General features: G+C 38.1%; 1 protein-coding gene across 2 annotated transcripts in view; it reads left to right on the plus strand.

Annotated features, from left to right (window-relative positions):
* Positions 1 to 1,181: 1,181 nt before the first annotated feature.
* Positions 1,182 to 26,486, plus strand: part of LOC128941417 (protein C18orf25-like) — a 66,408-nt gene continuing 41,103 nt past the window's right edge. Inside the window, exon 1 of one of the 2 annotated variants that reach the window (XM_054283172.1) lies at positions 1,182 to 1,986. In XM_054283172.1, the coding sequence (XP_054139147.1) occupies positions 1,269 to 1,986 (718 nt within the window). In that variant the 5' untranslated portion in view covers positions 1,182 to 1,268. The remainder of the gene's footprint in view (positions 1,987 to 26,486) is intronic. The other variant, XM_054283171.1, reaches the window with a different exon arrangement.

The raw sequence follows: 26,486 nt of genomic DNA on the forward strand, positions 1-26,486 counted from the left end.
ATTGGTACCTACATTAAATTGCACTTTCTGAAAATTCTTATTTTAAGTTGCTTTTAAGAGAGTTTTACTCAGTATTAACAAACATTTTTCCTTTATATGTATGTTCTTGTATTTTCCGGTATGTATTTTATTCTTCTTTTTTTTTTTTTTGGAAGTAAAATGCTTTGCTGTGTGTTTGGGGTTTTTCTTTCTCATTTAGCAGATCTGAACTTATCTTTCTTTTGTTGTCTGAGATTAACTAACCTTTCTTTCCTTAACACTGGTATTTCTCTCCCATAAGTATTTTCATCATTCTCTTGCACCATACAGCATTTCATTCATTAGCCCAAAGGAAGCATGAACTCTCTTTTAATTTTCTTTAAAAATGAAGTTTCAAAGTGGGTTGGGGTGGGCAGGACAACACTGAGCTTTTCACGGTACCTTTTAGAATCGTGTAAGTAGCCTCATATTGTGCTGCAGATGGAGGGGGGGAAACAGCATGCAATTACAAACATACAGTTACAGGAAGCTTGGGATGGATCAGGAATCTGATGAAGGATTGTCCAGGTACTGAAAAATCTTTCTGAGCCATCCATGCTTTCTCAGGCTCTTCAAGTACTAATTGCCCTTGTCTGCAAAAATGCATTTTTAAAAGCAGTAAATTAAAAATTCTACTGATTTTTCTCATCTACACTTTTTAAAGTGCTGTAAATTTATGATTTCTATACTTCTAAACACATAATTTATTTGTTCCATACCATTCATCTGTAAGCAAATGTGTTGAATGAAAGATCTTTATTATATGTTGAATTACAAGTGGAGAGGGACTACGGCAAGGGGGAATGGCTTCAAACTGACAGAGAGCAGGTTTAGATTAGATATTGGGAAGAAAGTTTTGACTGAGAGTGGTGAGGCACTTGGAACAGGTTGCCCAAGGAAGTCATTGATGTCCCATCTCTGGAAGTATTCAAGGCCAGGATGGGATTTTGAGCAACTTGGTCTAGTGGAAGGTATCTCTGCCCATGGCAGGGGGTTTAGAATGAGATGATCTTGAAGGTCCCTTCCAACCCAAACCGTTCTAGGATTCTATGAACATACTGTCTGTAACTGAAAGCAATGTCTTGTTTAGGTAATACTGTGAAGAGCAGGACTGAGTTATTTAGGTAAATTATTCTTCCTCTTCTGTTCTTGTTTAGGCTGCTGTATTGCTGAAGACCTTATCTAGTTCGCCCAATCTTCCAGACCATGTGCTCCATGCTTTGAGACTAGGAGGACCTTAGTGTTCTGAAATGAAGATGGAGACAGTGGGAAAAGCAGAACTTGTTGATTCAGTTCCACCAAAGACTTGTGAAAAGCAAGAAACTGCTCCTGATGAACATGGACCTATAGAACTTGAGACACAAACTCAGAAAGACAACATGCGTGCTGCAGCAGACTCAGTGGTGCTTTCTTCAATGCCTTGCTTACTGATGGAACTGAGGCGAGACTCTTCAGAGTCTCAGTTGGCATTTACAGAGAGCGATAGGCCAATGGGTGGTCGAGTTTATGAGAGTGACTCTTCTAATCACTGCATGCTTTCCCCTTCCTCCAGCGGGCATTTGGCTGACTCAGACACGTTGTCTTCTGCAGAAGAGAATGAGCCCTGTCAAGCTGAAGGTACTGTAGAGGGAGACCTTTCTGCGGTGTCTGGGGCTGCAGTTGGGAGGAAATCTAGGAGATCCAGGTCTGAAAGTGAAACTTCAACAATGGCTGCCAAGAAAAACCGACAGTCTAGTGATAAGCAGAATGGTCGAGCTGCCAAGGTAAAAGGTCATAGAAGTCAAAAGCACAAAGAAAGAATCCGTCTCTTGAGACAGAAGCGGGAGGCAGCTGCTCGCAAGAAGTACAACCTGCTTCAGGACAGCAGTACCAGCGACAGTGACCTGACGTGTGACTCAAGCACAAGCTCATCAGATGACGATGAAGAGGTTTCAGGGACCAGCAAGACAATCACTGCAGAGATACCAGGTAGAGGATGTTTTTTAAACTGAACTGTAACACATCTGACATCATTTTTCAGCTGTCATGCTAAATTAGATGAGTCACACTTGAGAAAAAACAGGAGAACTGCAGCTCTGTGTAAATTTGAAGACTGCAGTGTTTTAAGACATGGGCAAATGTCCTGAGGTTTCAGATCACTTTTGCACACCAACAAAGCATAGAAATGGTAAATTGGAGGAAGGACTATCTTTGAATTCTGGAATTTTTAGATATTTTCATTTATAAGCCTAGATAAGCTCTTGTTAGTGCTGTCAAATCCCATTAGATGGTGATAATCTAATAAATGCATTCTGAAGATAAATAGCCAGCTTTGCTTTAATATCTCAAGACCACAGATTGGCAGCTGTGTTAAAAATAATACAGCATACCTCTTGCCTGTATTACAGTAAGGCCCTGTTCATTACTGCACTGTCCTTTCAGCTCTATGTTTCAGTGCATGACAAACCTGCTTAGCCTTATTGTAAGTTCTTGCAGATTGCAGCTGGTCACCTATTTTAGGATATAAATATGAATTTGTTTACTCAGGTGCCCAAGCTATATCCACACCTAAATTTTCAGCATCTTAGACCAAGCTGTTACCATTTTCCTATGTCCTAAGGATCTATAATTTCTATATTTTTAATTTTCTGACACATCTGTGTTAAGATTATAGGCAGCAAATTATAGGGGCCTTCTCATCATTTTATTAGCAAAAGAAACATTAATTCAAGTTTTTTGTCTACTGAGTCTTTGTTAGCAGCTCAAGTGCTGTGGCCAGGATTTTGTGTGAAAAACTATTTCAGCATATTATACCACAGAACCATCATCATACGGCAATCAAAAATAAAATTACATAAAAAGAAACTTTTTGGCTTGCCAATTTTTACTAGATTACATGCTTTTATGCCTCTTGTGTTAGAAGTTGGGTGTTGCGGCTTTTTTTGAGATAAATATCAGCTTGCATAGGGCAAGAAGATTTAAAGGAAAACTGCAATAATTAGTCTTGAGTTGCTGAACTAATGCTTGCTAGATGAATTAAAATATTTGCAGCAGAATTTGCAAATAACTGTTTTAACTGACTTGGTTATGGTGAATAATTCTGTCATCATGAGAACTGGGATTTTTCCCACATATTGCTCGGAAGCAGGTTGCAAAAAGTAAATGTTTATTATTAGAAAGTCTGTGAAAGGCATAGTCTATAATTATTGTGTAGTAAACTCTTAATAGAGATCTAAAAATATTTGCCAATTTAATAGTTACTCAGACTTCTAGCTTTTATAATTTTATGCCTTTTTCTTTGCTATATTTATACTTTGCTGGGCAATTAAAGCCTCATTTAAAGCCTGTTGAAGAAGACTACTTCATTGAGTTTTGGGACAGGTTTTTCCCCACCTCACAAACCCCACCAAACTTACACAATAAGTCCCCCAGGTTATATTCTTTTTTTTTTTAAGTCATTAAAGGATCTTGTGACCCCGGAAGGCACCACAGGGTATTTTCACATCTGCTTAGATTTCTGACTTCCATTGCAGAGACCTGAAACCACTCTAGTGTCACTAGGCTCTTCTGTATTTGAGTTCTTGGTCTTAACCATGAGATGTTTGCAGTGAAGAGTTCCCATTGCAGTACACAGAAAAACTTGATTATTTAATGATGATTATACTAAGGCCCAGTTTTGCCTGTGATGCAAGATATGAGAGTGCACAAACAATCCTGAGGAACAATGATGCTTATTCATAGCACATATCATTTGCTTTATGCTAAATTCCACTTATGACATTCAAATGTTCGAGCTGCCCTTTTGCTGCAATTAGGTGCAATATGTACCTGCCACATTGTGGTTTTCCTTTAAATAGAAATGACTTTGGTTTGTGGGAAATGTTTTCCAAGTGCAAGTGAAAAACATTCTCTATAGACATAAGGACAAGGTTGGCCAAAAATGCATCCTATGCTACTTGTGGTTAATGAAATATTGCAGTCTTAACAGATGCAGTGGAGTTGTGAGTGTGAGTAGGACTTAGAGCTCTCCATTGCAGTGGTAGTTTCACATGCCATTTGCAATCCCTCTTATTGGAACTGGCAAAGTACTTAAATTCTTTTTCTTGACTACAAAGCTGCTTTAGTGCACTTGGTATTACACTGTGAATTGCTTAAAAATTTAGGGAATGAACACATAGAAATTATTATAAGATATCAAAAAACATTACTGGAAATTCAGTGCATGAGTGTCCTCTGCACGCAAGTTTAAAGAGGTTTAACTTGATGCTTGAACTTGAGTATCAGGACATAAGCATGAAAAACCTTTTGCAGTTACTTTTGAAAAAGTCTGTATGGATTGATGCAGAAGAGTCTTACAGGTAGTCTGTGTTCCCCTCAGTTTTAGTGTATTTGGACATTTCAGCTGTAGTGCTGGTTACTGTCTCAACATCGCTTATTATTTGGACTGATTTTCAACCACTCTGAAAAATAGCTTTGCCAACAGAGATGCTCTAAAAATTTTAGTGACAGTTAATGTGGCCTTCATGTATGAAGGTTATGCATACTCTGGCTCTTAACCTTCTCTCAGTGTATGTATTGTAACAGCCAACAGTTTGCTTGTGTGTGGTCTGAAAAATGAAGTGCCACATTTGAGAATACAGTAGTCTTTCATGTTATGTAACTAAATTTTGTCCATTTAAATAGCATGGGTTTGGCTAAACTAGTAAGGTAAGGAAAATGTTTAGTGAATACATAATGCCATTAAGTTACAAACAGAGCAGTTATGCTGTAGAGAGTCAGTTCTCTCCGCTGAAATCAAATGTCCTGTACATTAAAATACTGTCAGGCTTGGTTTTCTTCTCAAGAAAGATTGAAGAGTAAAGAGTTGAGATCTTACTGGTGATGCTTCAATACAAGTATTGTGAGGTCCATAGGACCTAAGCACAATATAAGTAAGTTATTTTATTCTGAATGCTTTCTGTGGTGTTAATTTACACCTGAAAATACAGGTTCAATCTAAACTTCAATGATGCTACTGAAAATCTTCTCACTGAACTGAGCAGTCATAATCTCAGACTCTTTAATTCAAGGGAATGCAAGGATGTTTGAGTTACTGCAGATGAAGAGCAATTTCTTATCTTTTAATGACTGAGCCTCTCTGTTGGCATATAAGATTTTGCCATTCTTAAACACTAGATAGCATTCACAGCCTAAGAGGATGATCTTTAAATCCTTGAATAGGTTCTGCTAGATCTGCTGCTGTTGAAAGTTTTTCCTTTAAACAATTTTGAATTTGACCATACAAATTAACTCTGAATGAAATTGGCATGAGAGCAAGTTGGGGAATCAATATTTATTTCTGTGCAAACACTTTTTTTTGAAAGAACAAAAAGGTTTTTAAAAATTCAAGTATAATAGAAAGATATTGGCATTTCACCATTATTGTGCTTTTTACAGCTCAGAAAACTCTGAAGTGAAATAAGGGTGACTCATGTTTCAGGCTTTCAGAAGAATCTGTTGAAAAGTTTGAGTGTTGACGTTGAAAATGTGTTGCAGCTCACTTTGTTAAAAAAAAAAAAGGAAAAAAAAATTTTTTTTTAATATTAAGAAATCCAAAGGGGAGGGCACAGTGTGTATGTATGAGGGACTCTCAAGCAGGTTACTTACTCTCAAGAACTGTACATAGACCTTGGAAAAAGCATCTTGCAAGGGATAAATTTGGTTCAAGTAACTCAGGATGACGCTTATAAGAACAGGGAGGAAAAAAGAATCCATTAAGGAGGATTTGCTGTAAGATACTCATTTGCAAATGTCAGTAAGCATAACAACATGGAGGAATACACCATTGCTAGTTAGAATGAAGATGTAACATATCTCCTTAAATTGTTGTCTTGTCAGAATTCCTATATTAAATAACTGTAGATTTGGTTATTATTTAGATGATACTTAATAGATCACATAGTGTCGATGCATTTCTTAAGTGCTATTTTGCAGGAGGTAGTGTTTTGCGGAGATAAACAAAACTCCACAACTTTTGTGAAAGTTGTAAAGCCGGTATGTTTATTACAGCTCTGGATGCTTGTGGGAATCGTTCCCCTAAAATGCAATGGCATGCGTACCTCTGGGAACTCTAGATCCCTTTTTATCCTTTGCTCGAATCCATACACATGCAATTTCACAATAGGTTTATACATATTCACTTTTACAAATTTCACGTGACATTTGCCCTTAGTTCTTCTTTATCAGAAAGAATTCCTAGGTCAGGTTGGCCTGCTCTCACAGCAGTTTCTCTGTCTCTCTCTGTCTCCCTCCCCTTATCTCTGTCCTTCACTGAAGCAGTTTCTCTGATCCTAGACTTTTTACGAGAACAGGCAGTCAGACTAAATAGCTATGTTTTCAAACTACATACTTAACTCAAAGATGTACATTTCACCTAAATCAAAATGGATTTCTACTCTGGAGAATTTTTACTCTGTCTCAGTAGTTTTGAAAATAAGCTACGACTCTTGGCTTCTGACCCCTTTTGTAATTGCAAATTTCTCTGTGTTTTAACTTGGCATAATTTAAAAAAAAACTATAGAGTTGTAAGTTTACAGATAGCAAAGAGACCAATTAGATAAATGCTAATAGTTTTAATATAAAATGCATTTTTATTAGGCTTGATTTTTTTTTAATGCTGAAAGCCACAAATAAAGAAAAGATTGAATAAGGCTTGTTATAAGACCTGCAAGGGGAGCATTTGAAACACTGATTTGCTGCTACTGTATATTGTAGATGTACTATGAATGATGCCTTTTGAAAATAGTATTGTAGGGTACTATATATTTCAATACCTAGTTTCTTAAGTTTGCAAAACATTTTTATCAACTTTGACCATGATAGTTCATTCTTAACTTTAAAAACCTGGCTAGGTTGTCTCACATGCCATCATCAATAGTTTTTATTTAAATTGCAATTAAAACTTACTCAATGTTACTCAGAGGTGTCTGTTCATAAGCCTGTGGAAATCAGAAAGACTGTCATTTAGCTATTTGATTTTAGGATAAGATCCCTGACTAAAGATGATCAGTATCATATTGGATGTTCAATACTAGGAGTATATGAATGGAATGAATATTTTTTTTCAGGGGGGAAAAAGACATTGAATATATAAAAGGAACCACATTTTAGGAAAAAGGTACCATTTTATGTAATTATTTTAGTTAAAATGCAGTCAGAGGAATGTTAATTAGTTACTATAAAGTCTATATTTATTTTTGAGTAGAAGACATGAATGCTAAATTTCCAGCTTGTCTGATAGGTAAACAGATGAGGGTTTAATAGAATATTTTTAGCCTCTGATGGGTAGTGTTGCTGCTGCTCGGAAAAAAGATGATAATCCTGGGCTTTGTTTAGCTGTTACTGAAGGTCTTATATATACCTCATTTATATAGCTCCAAAAAAAGAATGTGTTGTTAAGCAACACTGTAATTTAATGTACACACTGAAATCCGAAAAAAAGATTTAGTGCCTTATATTTTTATTAGTAAATATTTGGTTAGGTTGTGCAATGATTTCTCTCATTCTTAGGATATTTTCTATTATTCTTAAGCTAAAGGATCCCACAAGTTTCATATTTACATATTAAATTGTCATGTTCTGTAGCTGCTTTGTGTATTGTAATATGATGCTTGTCTTGTTTCAGAATTACCTTAGGTAATGTTTGTGTGTTTGGATGGCATGCACATATAGTTTATTATTCCTCAAACAGGTACAAAGTCTCTGAGTTTTTTTGGTTTTATTGCTTCCTAGATGATTCCTCTAAACATAAAAATATATATACTGCTGCCTTTTGTTATTGATATGTAGAGTAAGGTAATAAGGATGGCCTTTTCTTCTTGCTGCTAAAGTTCTTTCTGATAATCCCAAAGCCAGTCATTTTAACCATCATTTTGATGGATAGAAGGAAGGAGAACAATTTCCTTCAAACTATGCCCTGTTTTCTGCCTTGCCTAGGATTAATGCTAGGAATGTTGCACAGCTGGTGGCTCATGTGAGGAAAGGCACATTTCTAGTTGTTGTGAGGTTGATCACTCCTACATGTCATGTGTATTAACCCTGTGATGGAGCTGTGTCCATCAGACCTAACAGAGGTTGCTTTTACCTCATATATTAGCATAGCGTTCACTTATCTTTTCATGCTTGTGTGTTTTTATTTTCTTCATTGGTGTTTGTGTTTTCCAAAATTAGACCAAGACCTTTGGGCTTAGCTACTTTGGATGCTGCTGTCACTATATCAGCCTTTATCTCTCTCTCATGTAGAATTTTGTCTGTGTTTAACAGTCTTATAAAAGGGTTCAAGTATGTAAGTACAATATGCATAATTATTCACATTTAAAGTTAGTAGTATTTTGGATCACAGCTTAACAGAACTAAACATGTTATGATGTTTTTTGCCACCTTCAGTTGAATTAAAAACAGAAATTGCAAGGGAATTGGACTAATTTAGTTTATTTTTAAAATAAAACCTTTGACAGAATTGTCTGAGAATTCTAGAATAAGAATAATTTTGAAGCCAAAATGTCTATTATAACCACAGTGGGTGTAAATTATTTTTTTTTACAGTAATACTGTTGGCTGATATTTGCTAATTCCTCCCCAATTGTCATATCTAAGAGACAGCATTAGAAAAGTTGTTTTCTTGACTTAGCATGCCTTAATAAGCAATAATATGTTCTTACTTAATGATATCTTATCAAATGGCCTCAATGTCTTTAAAGCTGGCTTCAGTCGTGCTGGGGGATCTGGAGAAACGACCGGGGAAATTCCAGGATTGCTTGACAGGGGCACCATGTGGGATAGGAACTGCATAGGCAATGTCCTGGAAGAGGCCATGAACTGCTTTGCCAAGATGCAGAGGCAGACATGATGGTGTTCACAGGGGTTTTCAGATGAGGGAAGAGACGAGGATTTGACTCCATATTTCAGAAGACTTGATATATTATTTTATGATATATATTACATTAAAACTATACTAAAAGAACAGAAGAAAATGTTTCATCTCAGAAGGCTAGCTAAGCTAAGAATAGAAAAGAAAAGAAGAATGATAACAAAGGTTTGTGGCTCGGACACTGTGTCCAAGCCAGCTGGGCTGTGACTGGCCATTAATTCCAAACATTCACATGAGACCAATCTCAGACCCGCCTGCTGCATTCCACAGCTGCAGATAACCATTGTTTGCATTTTGTTCCTGAGGCCTCAGCTTCTCAGGAGGAAAAAACCCCAAGGAAGGATTTTCATAAAAAGATGTCTGCGACAAGACAGAGGAGAAATTTTGCATGTGGATAGAAAAGCTTACTCGTCTTGACATGGACAAAGAAAGCAAGCAACAACTGGAGCCCAGAGAACCTAAAATTCAACTAGTTGTCCAAAGAACCTCCCCTACCACACAGTCAGGGGCTTTCATACAGATATGTCAGTGCTACGTTAGAGTTTCCTGTGATTTTTAATAACAGTTTTCTACCTATCTTTTCAGAGAATGGGAATATTGCAGAGCCTGATCTGAATGAATAATAAACTGAAAAAAAAAAAATCTCATCTTTGCCATTTTGATGTTACTTTGGATTATGCTAAAAACAAGGTTTCCTTTTCTCTCCATATGTTTGTTTTGTTTTCTCTTTTGGGTTTTAATACCATGGTGGTTTTTTTTTTTTTGTTTTTCATTTTATAGCGAATATATATGTTTATGCATGTGTCAGCACACACATATAAACACCTTTAAAGATTCGTAGGGGAAACTACCCTAAGCTTTCATCACCAAACTTGAGAAAATATAACTTAAAATCCTTGTTTAGATAACCCAAAATCAGTAGAGCTATGTTTGCTACAGTAGGAGCATTCATCCAGATGCTCTTTTTGCATGTTAAAACATTTATATAAGTACCAGACTAGATACAAACTCATAGCATTTTCTTAACTATGTTTACTTCTGAGTTTTTCAGCTTGAACATGTCATACATTAGTGTTCTTTTTCATTTTAGGCAGAAATAATAAATAAGCTTACCTTTAAGATTTAGCTATACATAACAAATGTGCACAACTGATTTTTTTTGTCTCCCAATTAGTGGTTAATTTTCTGTCTAGAGTTTTTATTAATGTCTCTGCTGTGTTGCACATGGCATATTTATGGAAGCAGCTGTCTTATATTGTGTGCACAAATAGGCACATGTACAAATATATATATATGTTTGGTTTGGGTGGAAGTAATCTCTCATTTTAGGTGTTTAATTTGCTGCTCCCTGGATCTCCTGAATCAATGGGAAGAGAGAAGCACCTACAGAGGACACCTTCTGGCAGTCTTTCTCTTGTATTAGTTGTCTAAACCTTCCTTATCAACAGTTTAGAATAGATAACTTCTGGCTGCAATGAGGTGAGATAAATTACACCCAACTGCATGTGCATGCATGACCTGTGTCCACAAATGACTTCTGCTTTCTTTCTGTTTATGCAATCAAACTGCATTCTTCATGATGGAATAAAAATAGTCTTGTCAGTCCCTAAGATAAGCAGCTGTCAATGGATGGATTGAGCCTTAACACAGGATGTTAGAGGAAGACCTGACAGTCAGGTAAATAAACTGCAGTGGTCTGGAGATTGCTGCTCTGGGTCAGACAGCAAGAGCTTCTTTTGAATCATGTTTGAATGCTACTGAAATAATTATTTGTTTGTGATGGGGAATGCCAGAACATTAGTTTCATTTAATGAATGCAAAAACTTGCTATTGTATGGATCTTTTTATACTAATAGTTATCCTGAATAGACAGGCTTGAAACTGTGATATTTAAAGTTGGATTAATTTAAAATATATATATTAGAATTCTCTATTTAATTTTTACTATTATGACTATACACTGGAATTTTATTGGTTACCTTTCCATTGAGACCTATCTTCATGTCAAATAACTTCTCTGTAGCTGCCAAAAATGTATATTTTTCATCAGTTAAACTTGCTAAAAGTTTCTAATGCAAATTAAATCAGAATTTTAGTAATGGAAATTGAAAGTCTTTATAGAAATGGTTTAAGTAAAGAGAATGCTATATGTCTCCATAAGCTCTGGTTTTTTGCTTTTTAAAAGAGACATTTTTTTCCTAATTATTTTAGTGTAATTCCTTTTCTTTCTATGGGAAATATCCACTGTATCTTCTGTAAGTCTGATTTTTAATTTTTTTAAATCTCCTTGAAGTCAGTAGGAGTTTTTCATCAATTTTTATTGGGGTTTGGATCAAACATGTAACAGAAACTCAAGAAATTATTTTTTTTTAATCAGTACAATAACACTGGTGGTTTTACATTATTCTTGGCCTAGACTTACTTGTATTTTAAGTATATGATGCCTTCATTAAAAAAAATTAGATTAGAGAGCTGTATTATTTTCAGAGTAACTGTTTGAAAGGCTCTGCAGGAGATCATTTTAAGTACTGGAATGATTTCTTGCCAGATTACCTTCATGTATAATTTTGATAAAGATTTTGATATGAGTTTCTATCTTGGTTTGAAAAGACAGGTGAGGCAGTAGCCTCCTCTGAAATGGAAAATGTAAAACCCCTCCCTCCAAATTGTTATAATTTTGAAATTAAGGGGCTCTCAGGCAAAGATATGGAAGAAGAATAACAGTTCTTTATTAGGGAAGAAAAATAAAAAAATAAAATAAACAATGCAGTAATACAAAACAACACTGATATAGTCAGGATACAACCTGACACCCTGTGGGTCAGGATGTTGGTAGCAGTCCAATTGAAATGGTGGCTGCAGTCCTCCTGGAGTGACAGATGTGGTTCTGTTGAAGCAGTGATCCTGTAGAAGGGTGTAGTCTTTCTCTGAAGAGCCAGTGGTGATGTAGATGGGCCTTGTCTTCCTCTGGGAATCCAATGGAGAAGGCTGCCCTGGTGTCCCAAAATCTCAGATTATATCCAGTTAGGAATGCTTGGCTCCTCCCCCTGGGTGGAGCATCTCACAATGGGATGATGTAATTTTTATCAGTCATGCAGTGAGACTCAATGGCCCATTAACAGAAGATATTTCCCAGAGGGAGGATTGGTTTGTGGAAGAGATAATGAAAACTGCCCAATTAGCAGAAAATAACTGCACCACCTCTAACAGATGGCCAATAGAATACACACTTATCTTACAATCCAGGACAGCTTGTTAGAAAAATCCCTTATCTAAAATTGTGTGCATTTCAGGTAAAAATTAAACAAGTTATTCTATGTTTGATTGTAATTTAATAAACTTGTTATCATCTCTTTAGCATTTAATATCCTTCAGGGTAGATTATTTGCTGATATATATGGAAAAAATAAATCAACTGCTTCTGGCGTTCAAAGACTAAATATATATATATATATATATATATATATATATATATATATATATATATATATACCTTTATGATGATTATAAGAGCAGCATATTTTAAAGCATGACAACTTCACAAGTGTTCCTATGCATGTAGAACCACCTTTTTGCTGTGACTGCTTTCTTTCAATGTGTAAGAGTCCCTGTACTGGCTTAAGAATGGTATTCTCCAATTTAGTGTTCACACTGAAACCACTCCTAACTACTTGCCGCTTGCTCACAGAGAATTGGAGGCACAAAAGGTAAAGATCATGGGTTGAGATAAGAACAATTTCCTGGAAACAGCAATGAGATAAGAAAAGAAACAGTAACAGCTACAATACTAATAACAAAAGTGTACAAGAGAGGCAAGTAATTCACTGTGCAAATGCTCACCACTGTACCACCAACAGAGCCTGACAACATGCAACTGCTGCCACATTACCTCAAATCAAAAGGGACCCCTTTCCCCACTCCCAAAAAAACTTGTGTGAAGGAGTATGGAATAACCTCCTGGTCCTAGCCATGACCCATCCTGGCTACTGTAAAAATTAACCCTGTCCTGGACAGAACCAGGACATTATCCAGTACTTATTCTACACCATCTATGTTATGCCCAGATCTTACACCTTCCAACTGTATACATATGCGCACATGTATATAGTCAATGGCTGTTCCCTCCAAGATGTTTGTTGAGTTTATTTAGTCCATGACTGTGGGTTCTATCCGTCCTAGATGTCTTTGTGGGCAGAAGGGCTTGTGAGTTGTTAGCTGGTTACTGTATCACGAGCTCATGACTGGTGTATCTGGAGCAGTCCCTCCCCATTGTCCATGGTAGTTATGGCATACAGTGGCAGTGTCATTATTCAACTAATATTATACAGTTCAACATTGGTGACTGTTCTCACCCAAAAATCAAATCCCCTTAAGATATACATTGTGTTTCCCTGTCCCTCTGCATTACCCACCCAGGCCCTTGAGCAAAAACAATCCCACAGATGGGTTTGCCTTTGCTTGAGGCAGGACTAATCCAAACTGTCTTTCCTAACACATTCCTCATATAGACCATGGGGACTTTATCCCCTCCTATGGCACGTGGTGGTTTTGATTGGGCAGGGCCAGCTCAATTGGCAACACCTCTAGTGTTAACTGACCAGGTGGCCTTTGCTATATATAGATCCCAATGTTTGAAGGTTCCCTCACCCATTGCTTTCAGTGTGGTTTTTAACAGTCCATTGTACTGTTCTGTTTTCCCAGAGGCTGGTGCATGATAGGGAATATGATACACCCACTCAATCCTGTGCTTTCTGGCCCAGGTGTTTATGAAGCTATTTTTGAAATTAGTCCCATCATCCAACTCAGTTATTTCTGGGGTGCTATGTCACTGCAGGACTTGCATTTCAAGGCCCAAGATGGTGTTTCGGGCAGTTGTGTGAGTCACAGGATGTGTGTCCAGCCATCCAGTGTTTGTTTCCAACAATGTAAGCACATAGTGCTTGCCTTGGCAGGTTTGTGGGAGTGTGATATAATGAATCTGACAGGCTTCCCCATATTTATATTTTAACTATTGTCCCCCCCCATACCACAGAGGCTATATCCGCTTGGCCTGCTTGATTGCAGTGCATGTTTTACAGTTATGGATAACCTGGGAGATAGTCTCCATGGTTAAGTCCACCCCTTGGTCACAAGCCCACCTGTATGTTACATCTCTTCCCTGATGACCTGAGGAGTCATGGGCCCACTGAGCCAGAAATAATTCAACCTTATGGTGCCAGTCCAGATCTACCTGAGACAGATTCTTGGCAGCTGGATCTACCCGTCTGTTGTTGGGATGCTCCTCATTAGCCCAACCCTTAAGGTACGTGTGCATCCACATTATGGACTTTGACAGCCAACTTCTCTACCCAGGCAGTGATCTCTTGCCACAATTCAGCAGCCCAGATGGGTTTTCTGCTGCACAGACTATTGATCTTTTTCCATCGGTCCACCCACCCCTACAGAGCATTTGATACCATCAACAAGTCAGTGCAGAGATGTAGTGTTGACCATTTCACTCATTCAGCTGGAGCCAGCTGGAGACCTTTCAGCTCTGCAACCTGACCTGATCTGGCTTTGGGACAGTTTGTGATGATCTCCAAGATCCCAAGGCAGTTAGGATTTCCTATCTGAGATTATTGTGTGATCAGCGATCCACTTAATTCACAAAGCACCAGTGGCATGATGTGTTGAAGGGGCTTCCCCTTTAAACACCCAGCCCAGCACTGCCAGTCAGGGTGCCAGGGGGAGCTGTACTTTGGTGTCAATCACTTCTGAAGCAGTGTGAACCCCTTCATAAACTGCCAGTATCTCTTTTTCAGCTGGGGTTTAACAGGCCTTGGATTCATTGTATCCCTTACTCCAGAATCTGAGGCCATGTTCAAGTCTCCCTGGGTACTTCTTTTCAGAGACTCCAGGAAGGACCATTCTTCCCAGCTGTAGAGTAAAGCATGTGCCTCACACCCTGTCCTGACTGGCTCAAGGGCGTATGCGTGAACAATTTCCTGTTTAATTTGTCCAAAAGCTTGTTGCTGTTCAGGATCCCACTTGCAATCATTCTTATTCTGGGTCACATGATAGACAGGTCTGTTCTTACTGAAGTTCCAGCATGTCCAGCACAGTGGCACTCAGTGATGGTGTGACTTTGATCAGGCCACGATAGTCCACTGTCAGCCTCCACTCTCCATTGTACTTATGTGCTGGCCAAATAGAACTATTAAAGGGTGAATGAGTCTTGCTGACCAATCCCTGGCTCTCCAGTTCACAAATCATCTCATGGATGAGAGTCCAAGTTAGTGTGGTGTTGTCAACGGTGCAGTGTTGTGGAAGTGATTGGTACCTGTTGTTCTTGGAGCCTCAGCAGTCCCACAGCAGAAGGGTCCTCTGAGAGACCAGGCAAGGTATTAAGCTCTCTAATTTCCACTGCCTCCACAGCAGCTATTTCAAAAGCCCCACAATACCCTTTTGTGTCTTTGAAATACACTCTCCTGAGGTAATCTATGCCAAGGATGCATGGAGCCTCTGTGCCAGTCACAGTGGGGTGGTTTTGCCATTCGTTCCCTGGTCAGGCTTACTTCAGTTCCAGTACAGTCAGCTGTTGGGATCCCCCTGTCACCCCAGAAACAGAAATAAATTCTGTCCCTACATATTTCAGTGGCTTAGGGTACATTGTGCACCAGTGTCGACTGAAGCCTTATACTCCTGTTGGTCTGACATGCCAGGCCATCAGATCCACACAGTCCAGTAGATCTGACTGTCCCTTTTGTCCATCTGGCCAGAGGCAGGGCCCCTCTTGTTCTGATCTGATATGTGGGGTCATGGTTGGAGACCCAACACAACACCAGTGGGTCATTAGCAAACAGACACGAGTTTAATATGGCTGCCCCTTTTATAGGGCTTTGGATTTCCCGGGTTTAGAATTGGATGAGACCTCTCTCTGCCCAGCGGTGTATCTGCATCTTAGCTAGAACAGGGTTGGCTGAGGCCTTTGCTTGGGTTTGAATCCAACCCATCCTGCCTTATCTGAGGACTTGTTTTCTTCTAGGTTGGTTGAGTTTAGGGGGCCGCTTCAGATCAGCTGCAATGCGACAACACTGGTCATAGTACTTGTTGCTCACTTCATGTAAATATGCATTGGAGGTCCCTTCAAGAGGATCTGAAAAAGCATCAGCCCTTTTTTCTGTCTGAGGACTTGCCCACTAGAAACTGGTGCAGCATTTATCCGTGAAGAATTTCCTGTGGTGGTTCTTCTTCCTCTCATTTCACATCTCCATGCTGCTAGGCCAGGGGCAGATTTCAATCCCACTTCCTCATGTCTTCTCCATGGTCACGTGTTGTCATTATATTGCAAAGGTTCCATATTGCTAGAATTTCATGCCTCCTTGATGTTTCTTGTAGGCAGCTCCTGTAAGCACTGACTCTTTCTTCTTCTTGCAGTAGCCAACTGACTCCAGTTCCCCTCAACCAAACCATCCACTCTTTTATAACACTCTTCTTATTGGCTACAGCTGTGGCCTGTTAAAATCAGGCCTGCTCCTAATCTTTAATAATTAACCCAGCTGCAACTCTTTAGGGGGTAAGATTACTTTCTATACTACCTTTGTTATATTCTATCCCCCTACAGTCATGCAGGTAAAACCACAGCTTACCTGGTGGTGTGTACCCTTTCTAGCAGGGGAGCGCTTGGCCCAGTAGCAGAGACTGGTCTGTTCTTGCAGGGCATGGGACATTTCCTTCCTAACTTGCTTGAGTCGTTCAAGTCTGTCTGCAGTCTTGGACAATTGTTGCAGAGCTGAGGTGCAGGTGAGTAGGGAGGAAAAAAGATGAGATTGGTGGAGTCAAGTAGTCAACTAAAGCACCGATTGTTCTTCTTTCATTGACATCAATGCTAACAAGTTGGTGTACGATGATGATACACTGTACAAACTTCCATCACATGGACTGTGTACACTGGACCTCATCTGGATCTAGAGGGGACTGCTTGGTATTTGAATCCCTATAGATTACATCCAGCACAGCTAATTCTCTCAGATACTGGATACCTTACTCCATGGCATTCCACCTGCTTGGGTGCACTACTGCATCATCCTTGAGAGAATACCTTTCCCTCACTCTTGACAGGTGTCACTTTCAGAGGCTGAGAGTTCCTGTTCTTTTCCCAATCCCCTCATCAATGCCCATGGATGCCAGTTGCTTGGCTTTACTACCATCTAGTTTCATGTTATGAGCCATGATATCACAGCATGGGAGCAGCCAGGTCACCAGGGGCTCGCCTGATTGGTGACTGAAATCTTTTTGCATGTCTTGCAGCTCACTCAGGGATAAAGATGGGACTATTATCTCTGACTCTGCATCTTCCTTCTGCTGCGAGGGCCCTACTTTCTTTTCATCCCCCACTAAGCAACTGATTTGGTCTTGGATTTCTTCTGTATAGGAGTGACTGCTACTGGTACAAGTTGTTCCTCTGGTTCAGCTGCAGTTTGAGTTGCCACAGTGACTGTTGGTCTGCTTTTCTCCTCCTCCCTCTGAGGATTCAGTCTAGTATTGAGCCACGTCCAATAAATAGTAGCCAACTCCCAGCATGTTGCATAACTTTGCGCCTCTCTGGAATTTCCACATCATTTTCCTTTCACATATTTTTTCACTTTAGGAAGGTCCTGTAGTTCAGGGGTGAATTTCCAGACTATCAGAGAAGTCCTCCAAATACTGGCCCATGTCCTCCCACATTCCATACCACCTATGACTATCCACCTTCGAGGCAGATCTTTGAATGACCTCCCTAGAAATCTCTTTTGTGACTCTAAATGGGGTGTGGACCTCACTGAGGAGACCTGGCAGACTTAGCAACAATAACATGCTTTCCTTAGCATTCAAAGGAAATTCAAAATTCTCAGAACCTTTTCTACCAGGCCTGAAGGAGGAAAAGGGGGTGAAAGGCTGGGGAAAGGCATCCTCCCCTGTTCCCTCCACAGACTGGGTATGATTATTAGTGCACTCCCAAAAGTAGTGCCTGAAGCAAGGGTAGGAGAGCAGCACTGAATACACATCCCAAATGACACTCATTGCCCTTGATGTTATCATGTCATAAGGTGATATCCCTCAGTACAGCAACAAAGAAATCCCGATCCCTTCTCCCTGCTCTGAAAAAGACCACTGTGATGGGCACATTGCATATACAAAGAATATATAACAGGATTAGGTTCCACAATCACGTGAATGAACAGACCAAGCAACATTGTGACCAGTGGTTCATTGCCTCATACAACAGATGCTTAGATCAAATTTGTTTGCAACCCGATCGTGGCAGATCTGTTGCTATCTCAACCCTTTGTGCCTCACATCGGGTACTAAATATGACTGTCATGGTTTAGGAATGATATTCTCCGATTTAGTGCTCCCACTTGCTCACTCCACCCTCCCTCTCCTCTGCTGGTCTGGAGAAGAGAATTGGAGAAACAAAAGGTAAATATTACAGGTTGAGATAACAATTTCCTGGAAACAACATAAGGAACAGTAACAGCAACAATATTAATAACAAAAGTGTTCAAGAGAGGTGAGTGATTCACATGCAAATGCTCACCACTGTACCACCAACAGAGCCTGACAATACCAGACTTTGTCTAGTCTGGGAAGGTCTCTTCCCTGCTTCCCAGAAAATGACCCTGAGGTGGTATAGAGTAACCTCCTGGTCCTAGCCATGCCGATCCTGGCTACTGCAAAAATTAACTCTGTCCTGGCTGGAACTAGGACAACCACTTAACACAGTATGTGTAAAAGCATGACTTTAACCTTTTTTATAAAATAGTATATATATGGAGCAATTAGGTATTTGTAAACAAATTTTGTAAGGAGATCAGTTTAACTTATTTATCTCTCAGACTGAAACACCTTTATATACAGATCTCATAAATGGATAATAGCTTTGTTTGGAATGTAGCCAGTGAAATTTCTGCCAAGCTTAAATGTCTCAGTCAGGTAGTTAAAAAATAAAATTGTAATAATTCTGTGTATTAATAGATAAAATTTGGATTTGGTTAGTAAGAGTCAAAATTTAAAACCTTTTAATTTCATCAATTTCAGTTAATTGTTTATTTCAGTGCAAGCAACTTTGAATGTGAAAGAACAAGCAGAGGATGACAGCAGCTGAGCATAGATTTTAAAGTTGTGTTCTTTCCAGGATAAAATTATCCCAAGGTACCCAGAAGACTGAGGGAATAGTTAATATTAGATATAATTTAAACTTAATTTCCCCATAAAACCTATCTAGTGTTAAGAACACTTGTGCAAGATCAATGGTTGTAAATGGTAAATATTAATTTCTTTGGTCACTCTTTTCACTTGCCTCAAAACTGGAGCCAGGTCTTCAGCTATCATAAATCAGCTCCTCTGAAACGAAAAGTGTGTGTTGATTTACACAGCTGAATAGCTGGTCCATGAGCTTGTTTTCCATGTGAAGCAGTATGTTTCTCTGCGAACTGAGAGGGGAACCCCGCTTTTCTGTTGTTTTTCTGGTGTAGTATAATCTACCTGATGAAGGATTTGGCAAGCTGTGGCATTAAACAGGAACATCTCTTTTCTTGCTTTGTATTGTGAATTTGAGAGATTCAGAGCCCTGAAGAAACCAACCTTCAGATACCAATAGTAGTGATGAGTCTGCATTTTTAATAAGTGTGCAACAGACTTTGGCATCTCTTTGAGAAAACAGATTCCCAATACATATTTGCAGAACATGTTTTTTTTTCTTCTGGGAATTCTTTTGCTATATTAAATGCAGCCATATGTTTGTCATGATTTCCATTATAAGGTCTTATTTTTAAAGGACTTTGACTATGAATTTTTGGGAAGTTAAACTTGCTTCAGCTGAAATTTTCATATAAATTTTAACCTCATCCATTCTGTATTTCATGAAATCAGTCTGACTTATTTTAAGATTATCAGAAGGAAACTCCTACTTTCCAACTCAGTTGCATTTTGAATGTATGTTTATGCTCACATCTCAAGAAATTACTTGAAAACTACCAAATGTAACAAGTAGAGGAGAAATCAGTAGTTTTTCACAGATGTGGAGAATCACAGATGATAAGGTTTCTCTAATTCCCCTAGGTTTTATACTTCATAATGGAGTAAAGAAACACTCAGTTTTCTTTAAAGAATTTTACTTATGGTTTCAAAGATTAAATACATTGACTCAGATTACCTGGTGTAAACTGGTGTAATTCTGGTGTATACTCCTAGAGGTCAGAGAATCATAGAATAGCTTGGGTTGGAAGGGACCTTAAAGACCATCCATTTCCAACCCCACTGCCATGGACAGGGATACTTTCCACTAGACCAGGTGGCTCCAAGCCCCATCCAACCTGGTCTTGAATACTTCCTGGGCTGAGGATTCACAACTTCTCTGATCAATCTGTTCCGATATTGTAATTTTGAATATTGAATTACGTGTTTTCTAATGTGGCAGCTGTTTCAGCATAGGAGTAATGGGACACCTGTACCACTGTGGAGTTAGGATTTAGCAGCAGGTAAAACACAGCTTCCTTTGTAAAAGAAAAAAAGTTTATATAAAGGCTTCATTTAAATGTCTCTAAATGTCAAACTGACAGCTCAGTAAATGAAAATTTAAAGGATTTTCTCCTAGAATTTGACTATTTTTTGGAATCCTTGAAAGTCCAGGGGCTTTAATGTGCAGTGGTTTTACAGACTTGGCCGCATGTTCTTTCCCAGGCATTTGTGCTGCTTCCCTCCCTCAAGTGGGGTTTGGCAAGCAAGGTCTTTAGGAAGTTCTACCCTTCACACTTTTTAAAAATCTGAATATCTGAGATTTTGCTTAAAACATCTGAATTCTCCGTTTTTATTTAGAAAAAACATTGAAGTAAAGGCAGCGAAACTTTTTTCCGTTTTTCCATTGCAAAACTTAACTGAGCAAGGAAAAAAAGAAGAAGTCTTCAACCTTTCATATATACTAGACTTCAGTATAATTTTTAACAGTATTTTGATAAAATAATTCAGGCAGAAATATACATCTCTATTTTTTTAGTTCACAGTGTCTTTTGGTGTTTTTGCAGAATAGTTGGGTTATTTTATCTGAGCTGCCAGAGTTAAGACTGGATGACCAATTTTAACTTCAGTGAAACAGGATTATATTTGGTAGTTATTTTACAAATTGAAATATGTTTACTTTCACTGATTTCTCTTGTTAATATATTTTGCCTCTTCCTGTATCCTCATACTGTAAATCTCTTTTTTTTTTAAAGTAATATTTTGAGCGTGTTAAGAAATTAAATTCTAGCCCTATTGATATTAGTAGAAGTTTGCTATTGGTTTTAATGGGGCTAGCATTTAATCTCATTAGAAATTAAATTATTCTGTAGTTTTTGGTCAGATCCTTTAGATGAATTTCAGAGGAGTCTTTGCCTGATGAGTATGTATAAATCAGACCAGTTGAGTAGATATTTCTGAAATAATTAGAGTCTGCACTGTGACCACTGCAGTTACATTTGGAAGCAGTAGAACAAATGCACTTTGTAATTTGTACTGTAAAAGCTAAAATATTTGGGCTGATTGATAGAAATAGTACCTTGAAAACATGAAGCTAGAAACCAGTCTTTCTCACACATTTTGTTACTTTCATAGTGTTAGATCATCAAAATGAAGGTATGTGAAAAATAGGCTTATTAAGTTAGAAGGAATTTCAAGCACTCTGTTAAATCTCACCAACTGATGGGAGCAATGGATTAGTCTGGAACATCAAAAGCTTTGCATCAAGGCTGTATCAGTCCTTCCTTGGGAAAATGCAGTTTGTACTTGCAAAAATGTGATGTTTTCTGGAGGGGTATGTAGCAGGTGTGTGTTTGCTGCCTTTTCCTAATGTAAGTGGTATTTACACCCGGAATTTTCTTTTTAACTGTCATGGCTATGTAAGAGTGTAGGTTGTGATGGTTTCCAAAAGCCTCCTGATAGACTTTTGCAAGTAAAACTGGGGAAGAGATCTGTCTAATATATCTGTTTCCATAATTAATGAATCAGTAGATGGCATCAGGGTAAATAAATCCTGTAATGAGAAATAGAGGCCACTTCCCAATAATTTCAATGCACAGCCATATTCCATGTGCCTTTGCTTAACACACAATGAAAAAGACTTTATTATATCTTTATATATAATTTGATTAAACAAATCCAAGATATTTTCCATCTAGTCATCAAAAAGCCTGAAAAAATGAATTTTGATCAGCAAGACTTGAATTTTTTGAGATCTCTTTTGATGTGATATATTAAAAATTATCCAGTCTGAGAACAGATACTCATTTGATAATGTTGTTTTGATTTTATTATTTTATTATGGTTAAAAAAACAAACACAAACCCTTTGCTTTGTGAAATTAAGGAAAAGGGGAGGAAAGTGGGTTCACCAATAAAGTTCACTTTATGATTTTGGAAGGAATGCTGTTACACTATTTTTTAATGCATTTACAGTGTATTCTTTGCCTAACTCTGTACATTTTGAAATGTAAATACTGTAACCTCAAATAAATAAATAAATAAATAATCTTCATAATGAAGTGTTTCATGTTCCTAAACAACATTAAAAAAAGCACAGATCCTGCCCCCCATCCCCTCATTGGAATTGTTTTAGGGTCTAGCTAGTTTATGCCATTTGAACTGTGCATACTTTATGAAAGAGTAGCTCTGGGTCACATTTGAAATAATAACAGGGTTGTATTGCTTATCTAAACAAAAAGGCTGTTAGCCTGTAGTCTTTCATATGAAGCCTTTCTGTTTGTATCAAAGTTATTGATGTGTCTACTGTAAAATATTTTAAATTTAAGATGAATCCTCTAGGTTTTGACACACAAAATATTTCAATTACTGTAATGATCATCTGATCTTAAAATTTATATAGGTCTTAGACTCCATTACATGTTTTGTGTAATCTTGAAGTAAATGGCATTATTGCTTAAATTTAAATGTCAAGTGTAATTGAGGGCATTCTTAACTCCTATTATTTTAAAATGTTTCAGTATTTCCTTTTGTTATATAAAAATACATCCAATTGAGTTTGAGAGATTGAGACAATGCAGTACCTATATTCACAGTAAAGATGTAGAGGTGAGGCTGGAAGAAGCTGTGTCTCTTTTGGCTTTCAATTACTTAGGTGCCTCTGTGTGTCACCATTTTAGCTTTTGCACATTTCATGAAAGCATTCCTAGACACTATTTTTAAGCTCCTCAGTAATTTGAGGGGAGTATTGCTTTCACCAGAGCTGAGCTCTTCTCCTTGTTAGCCTTGAGCAAGCTGCGAATCTCTGCTTGCCTCAATTTCCCCCATAGGCAAAAGGAGGTTAATAAGCACCTCAGAGTTCTTTGAGATCCTCTAATGGAAAGCTTTCTGTGAGAGTTAAGTGCTGTAATTATTATTGCTAATATTATTGTACCTGTTATGTGTGTTTTAAAGCTTAGTGTGATATTTACACCTAAATAAGGCTCCATGTCTCCTTCACTGTAAATACACTGATGACTCCAGAGTGCAATTCAGACCACCAAAATTAGACTTTTAATTCTGAAATTATTTTAATCGGAATAGCCTTCTGGAGATATCAGTCTTTTTCCTCTACTTGTAGAGAAAACAGCAAAGTTTAAATCCCATTCCTAAAGCTGGAATTAATCTTGCTGAACTTCAGAGATGTAAAAGTTAGGTGCCTTGGCTAAGGTGGCTGCCTAAGGTCTTTGTGTTTACTAGGGAAGGAGGGGAGATGGTGATGCTCCAGGCTGCAATTTCCAGACTGGGATTACCTTACTCTGAACAATTTGTTTCTGGCTACAGTGGTAGGGAGTTTAGGTGATGATGAGCTTGGAAGAACTTGCCTAAATTTAGGAAACCTAAAGTAATGATTTAGAGTCAGTCTCATGGAATGGTTTGGGTTGGAAGGGACCTTAAAGACTCCCTAGTTCCAACCTCTCTGCCATGGGCAGGGACACCTTCCACTAGACCAGATTGTTCAAAGCCCCATCCAACCTGGCCTTGAACACTGCCAGGGATGGGGAATTCTCAGCTTCCCTGAGCAACCTGTTCCACTGCCTCACCACTCTCAAAGTCAGTTCCTGTCCAATATCTAATCTAACCCTGCCCTCTGTCATTTTTAATCCATTCCCCCTTTTCTTATCCCTCCATGCCCTTGTCCAAAGTCCCTCTCCAGCTCTCTTGTAGCTCCTTTAGGTACTGGAATGTGCTCCGAAGTCTCCCCGGAGCCTTTTCTAGGCTGAACAACCCCAACTCTCTCAGCCTGTCTACATAGATTTAAAGGTCTAAATTCCCCATTCAGGTTCTGCTAGCTAATATATTTTTGTTTCCTGTGCATTGATACACAGTGGTTGCAGTGCAAAAGTATGGTGCTTCTTATAGAATCACTGCTTTTAACCTATAGCTGAGATTTTACTGTTGATTCTCCCATTTTACTTGTGCTGCCATTATAATGAAATAAGGGATAATAGGAGCGTGGATCTTACAACACAGTTTAGACCACTGAATGTTGAAATGTGGCTCTATGAAAAACATGGGACCAGATAGCAAATAAGAAATTAATGACTTTTCTATGTTGCAAGCTTAAAATGAAGGTTGATATGTGTAGACATGGATTTTTGTGCATGTGACTTCTGATTTAGTTGTCCTGTGGAGTTAGATTTAATGTGTAAAATAAGGGAGAATTGGACGCTTGGGAACATTGACCCCAAGCTGACCTCTGCCTCTGAATTCTTTAAAAATAAAAAATGCAGTCTTTCCCTCCCCCTATTAATATTAAATGTAAACAGCTGGATTTTTCTGCTGGTATTTACTAACTTTCATCTTTGCCTTTTTCAAGCATTTATTACTTTAGGAGTGAATTATAGCTTATCACCAGGGGATATGTACATCTTCTAGCTACCTTTGTTGCCTTTTTCCCAACCTGGAAAGTAAACTCGAGATAATTTTAGTAAGGAGGTAATATAAGAGCGGATCTTTATTTGAAGGCCTTCAGTGGCACTTATGGAAAGATGTCTACAAAAGCCCACCCCCTCCAGGGATGAGTACATATTTATAGGCTTTAGGAAATTAGCATAATTGATAAAAGGCACCAATTAGGAGGACAAGTGGTGATGCAATTCCCCCCCGGGTCAGGCCCCTTCTCTGGAGTCTCCTCTTTGGCAGTAGCTGTACTTTGTCCATGAAAATGTATCATGAAGACTTGTTTTCAACCTTGGTTCTCAGGAAGAACCAAGATAGCATTGGGGCCTTGTACCCCCTGGGGCTTGGAACTCTGGAATTTATTTTGTATTTCAGCTTAAGGAAAGGTCATGGAAAAGTACTGGGAAAACTAGTCACTAATACAATAGACTACAGAGCTACAAATATATGTGCAAAGAATATAGAAAACATAGGAAAAAAATGCAAAACCCAAGCCAGCATCACCTTGGCTTCTCAAAAGACACGATTTTTCTTAAACATTGCTTAAATTGCTGATAAGGGAACCTCCTAATTGTGTTACATTGTTTTGATTCTGGCATGGTTTGTTTTGGTCTGTTTTTCTATCTGTTGAAATCCCATTACAGTAAGTAATTGCAAGGAGTGGCTCTATTGCAAAGAAAAGATTATAAAGTTCCATTTTGCTTGTAGTTAATCCTTTTACCTTTTCAACCTGAAAGCATTTTTTCACTTTATTTCCTAGCTGAAGCCAATCTTCTTTATTACTTGGTACTACACATAAACTTTGCATCATGTCACCAGGTGATCACATAGTTGGCTAGGGAAGTATTATTTATTTCCAAATTTAACTGCTCCTGTCGCATCCTTATAGCACTGAAAAGGAAACAGGCTTTTGGGAACAGAGGATTTTTTTTATATGCCTTTTCTGCAACTTTTATCTAGTTGTAGTTCTCTGCAACTTATTGTTTGAACATTTTTAAACACACATAGGCACTTATTGCTTATTTCTTCTTTTATACATGCTGAGAATCCAGGAACTTGCAGCATCGTGGCTATTGTCTTTGTTGGTCGTTTACTTGTGATAGATATGGTTAAAACTGGTGTTGGGCCCTTATGTTTTCAAATCTGATTCTGAAAGACAAGGTTGAGGAAAAAAATAGATCTCTGGTGTGATTGCTTTGTAAATAAGCAGCTTGTTTTTTTCCAGATTGGTAAAGTGGTGGCTCTTACACTGACAGATGTAATGACAGTATTTAAATTATATTGAAATTATTTTTGTCTGTTTGATGTATACTAAATTGAAGTGGAGTTATACGGTGTTCTGTTTGGAAGTGTGGAAGATACAAGAGTGGAGCTACAGATAACAAGTTTATGCTTGTATTTCCTACTGATGAAGACTTTCACACAAGTTATTTTGATGGGTAGGTGATGAGAATATCACTCTGCATGTATATATATTTATAATACATTTTTGCATGATTATACATGTAGGAGTGGTACAATTTTGACTTGAGACTATTGGTACCTTTTGTCCCAATGCAATTTTATTTGTGTAGACATGTCTATCTAAAAATCAAATTTCACTTCTACTTTTGAAGATCTGAATAAGAAGTGAGAGAAACAAAGACCTGAAGGAACAGTACGTA

Source organism: Melozone crissalis, unplaced genomic scaffold (genome assembly GCF_028551555.1).
Source record: "Melozone crissalis strain CALT ecotype California unplaced genomic scaffold, PUWL_Pcris_2 ptg000035l_1, whole genome shotgun sequence".
NCBI lineage: Eukaryota > Metazoa > Chordata > Aves > Passeriformes > Passerellidae > Melozone > Melozone crissalis.